The sequence below is a fragment of the Limulus polyphemus genome, unplaced genomic scaffold (genome assembly GCF_000517525.1).
Source record: "Limulus polyphemus unplaced genomic scaffold, Limulus_polyphemus-2.1.2 Scaffold724, whole genome shotgun sequence".
In the NCBI taxonomy this organism is placed as follows: Eukaryota; Metazoa; Arthropoda; class Merostomata; order Xiphosura; family Limulidae; genus Limulus; species Limulus polyphemus.
In genome coordinates, this window is record NW_013666334.1 from 20,571 (window position 1) to 23,297 (window position 2,727).

Here is a 2,727-nt window from a genome sequence, read left to right on the forward strand (position 1 = left end):
TAAGAGCTTACAATATTTCACTCTTACTAACGATCAAATATACTGAAAAAGAAGTTTGTTTATGAAAATTTTTCTAAATTTTTACCAGATAATTAAAATACAATAAACTGACGAGAATTTCATCACTCCTTATGAATCTATTTGAACTTTGCCATTGATATATTAATACTAATCGTATCCCGTCCAACAGACATAAATATGAAACTATGTATTTTTTAAGTACGATGATTGTATTCATTTAGGACATAAAACATTCAAGAGTTGCTCAAAATTGTACAGAAATAAAATATTTAATATTTGGCTGCAACCTTAAAAAAACTGTTTATGAACTATACAACAGTTTCTGGGGGTATTTGATTGTCACTGTTTGTTTTTATTAATTTTTCTTTTAGATATTATGACCTCCTGAAGGCTGACTGACGTCACAATGGAAAACATACTGGTTGTCAGTAAGTACCCTGTTATTAAAAAACACAAAATTTTAAGAATATAAAATTACGTCTTTATAAAAGGGGGTTACACTAGCTGAATGTATAGACTCAAATATACATACTTAACTCAAGACTGGTTAAAAATTATTTTTAGCACTTTTCTGTCTTCGATCGTTGCTTATTATTCTAACTTGTTCCTTATTTTTGCAAGATTTTCGCTCACGTGTTGACGAAAAAAGAACTGCGTTTTTCTATTTGTTTAATTTTACATTCTATCATATACCTAAGCCTCATGCATATGAAATAGGTAAGTATATGTATAAGGTGATAAACTTCAAATCGAAGAAAATACAACTAACATACTAATTCGAAAAACAAATCTTGTGTAAAATGAACATTTTATTTATGTACAAACCCGTTTGATTAATAGTAACTAACCGTTTATATTTTGTGTATTTTTTGAACAAACGTTATATAGCATTAGTTCGCGATTTACGAATTTTGGCCTTTTACTCTAGATCGTGAAAATATTTCAACTCTGTTAATCGCAGTCGCGACAAAAATCAGATTATTATCAAAATAATCCCCAAACTAAAAAGCTATTAGATTTTTTCAGGTATCTGATATTTCCTAAAAAAATCAGTTTTTATCAGAATTTGATAATATGTATTCTGAAAAAAAAACAACATTTGGTAACCTTATGTCTTGTAATTTGTGGTTCCATTTCATTTTGAGTTATTACTTGATGATAGAATCCTAGAAATTCACGAATATGACGTGCAAGCGCGAATTATAATAATTCCGAAAGGATTGAATTGAATATAAGATAAATTTTAGATAAGATGTTTAAATTATATTACTTCGGTTGTTTACTTGCCCCTTAATATTATCTTTGATGTGATATTTAAAGAAACAAGTTGTAACTAACTGAGCCAAAATATATTTAAAAGGCGTGAACATCTATGTGATGTCGCTATATGTTTTTTGTTTGTTTTTTGTGCATATTATAAAAATGTTAAGCGGAAGAGTATACTAAAATATTTGATGAGTCAAACATTGGCTCAAAGCTTTCATAAACTCTTCTTTCTAAGCTTTGTGTTCACACCCGCCAAGCTTGTGGCTTCATTAAGGTGTAAAACAAGCCATCAAGCCTGTGGCTTCTTCATTAATGTGTGAAACAGTATAGAGGTTTCAGCTATTGATCGCACTTAACAATCTCGGACTTTTTTGGAGGGCCAAATGCCATCACTGTCCTTGTTGGTTTTCAGTTTTTGGTGGAAATGAAATGGGTTTTTTTCTGCAGCTCTCAGTTTTTCACGAAGCTGCCGGTTGGAGTCTGTGCGTGCGTCATTCATGTGATGTAAAATGGACGTGTTCCTATTGGCTGGGATAAGGCACATGATCAGTGGGGAGGGGGGGGGGAGTGAGAAAAGGAGACAGAGCGTGGCCGATGCTAACGGAAGACAGTTTGTTAGACGAATAGCAGTGAGTGGCTTGATTAATGTTTGAAGTGTCCAGTCTCGTTTCTTAGTAACTAAAATTTCAACAAGCCAGAGACAACTACACCAGCTAGAACGAGAATAAACGTGTGATGGATTATGGTGCGTTTAGGTGAGTAAAACAGATGTGTGATTAAAAAATAGAAATTATATTTTCTTTTCTGTTATATTTCTTAGGCTTAGTGTACGGACTAGAATATCTAGAAATATATCAAATATACCCGATTTAGTATCGTGTAACTTAAGCCAACTATTGCTATCTATCGATTTACCCGATTAAAGCTATTACTAACTATCACTATATCTATATAGCACTTTAACTGGAGCTAGTATAGTCTTTCTAAAGATACTTAAATCGACCCAAAAAGCTCGAGCACTTCTGAAGGCTGAGTTCATTCTCTTTAGGTTTTACCTCTCCTGCTCCTGAAGAAAAAGGGTTCACTCTTCTAAAGCGTTCGAGCTATTGGGCCAATTTGAATATCACAAAAAAACATTTTCGGTCCTCTGTGTTCCATTATGCTGAAGATCTTTTTTTGTTTCCCTATCTGTTTTAAATTTGTAAAAGTTCTGCATAACCTAAAATTGTTTGTTTCTGAATTTCGCGCAAAACCACACGAGGGCTATCTGTGCTAGCCGTCCCTAATTTAGCGGGGTAAGACTAGGGAGAAGGCAACTAGTCATCACCATCCACCGTCAACTCTTGGGCTACTCTTTTACCAACGAATAGTGGGATTGACCGTCATATTATAACGCCCCCACGGTTGAAAGGGCGAGCATGTTTGGTGGGACGGGAATTC

At 33.7% G+C, this 2,727-nt stretch overlaps 1 protein-coding gene across 5 annotated transcripts in view; it reads left to right on the forward strand.

Moving 5' to 3' along the window:
* The window catches only part of LOC106460179 (protein Fe65 homolog), a 55,222-nt gene that overhangs the window by 11,593 nt on the left and 40,902 nt on the right, over positions 1-2,727 (forward strand). For 4 of the 5 annotated variants that reach the window (XM_022386837.1, XM_022386838.1, XM_022386836.1 and 1 more), the window contains exon 2: positions 393-449. In XM_022386837.1, the coding sequence (XP_022242545.1) occupies positions 428-449 (22 nt within the window). In that variant the 5' untranslated portion in view covers positions 393-427. Of the gene's footprint in view, positions 1-392; positions 450-1,894; positions 2,043-2,727 lie in introns of those variants that run through there. The other variant, XM_022386839.1, reaches the window with a different exon arrangement.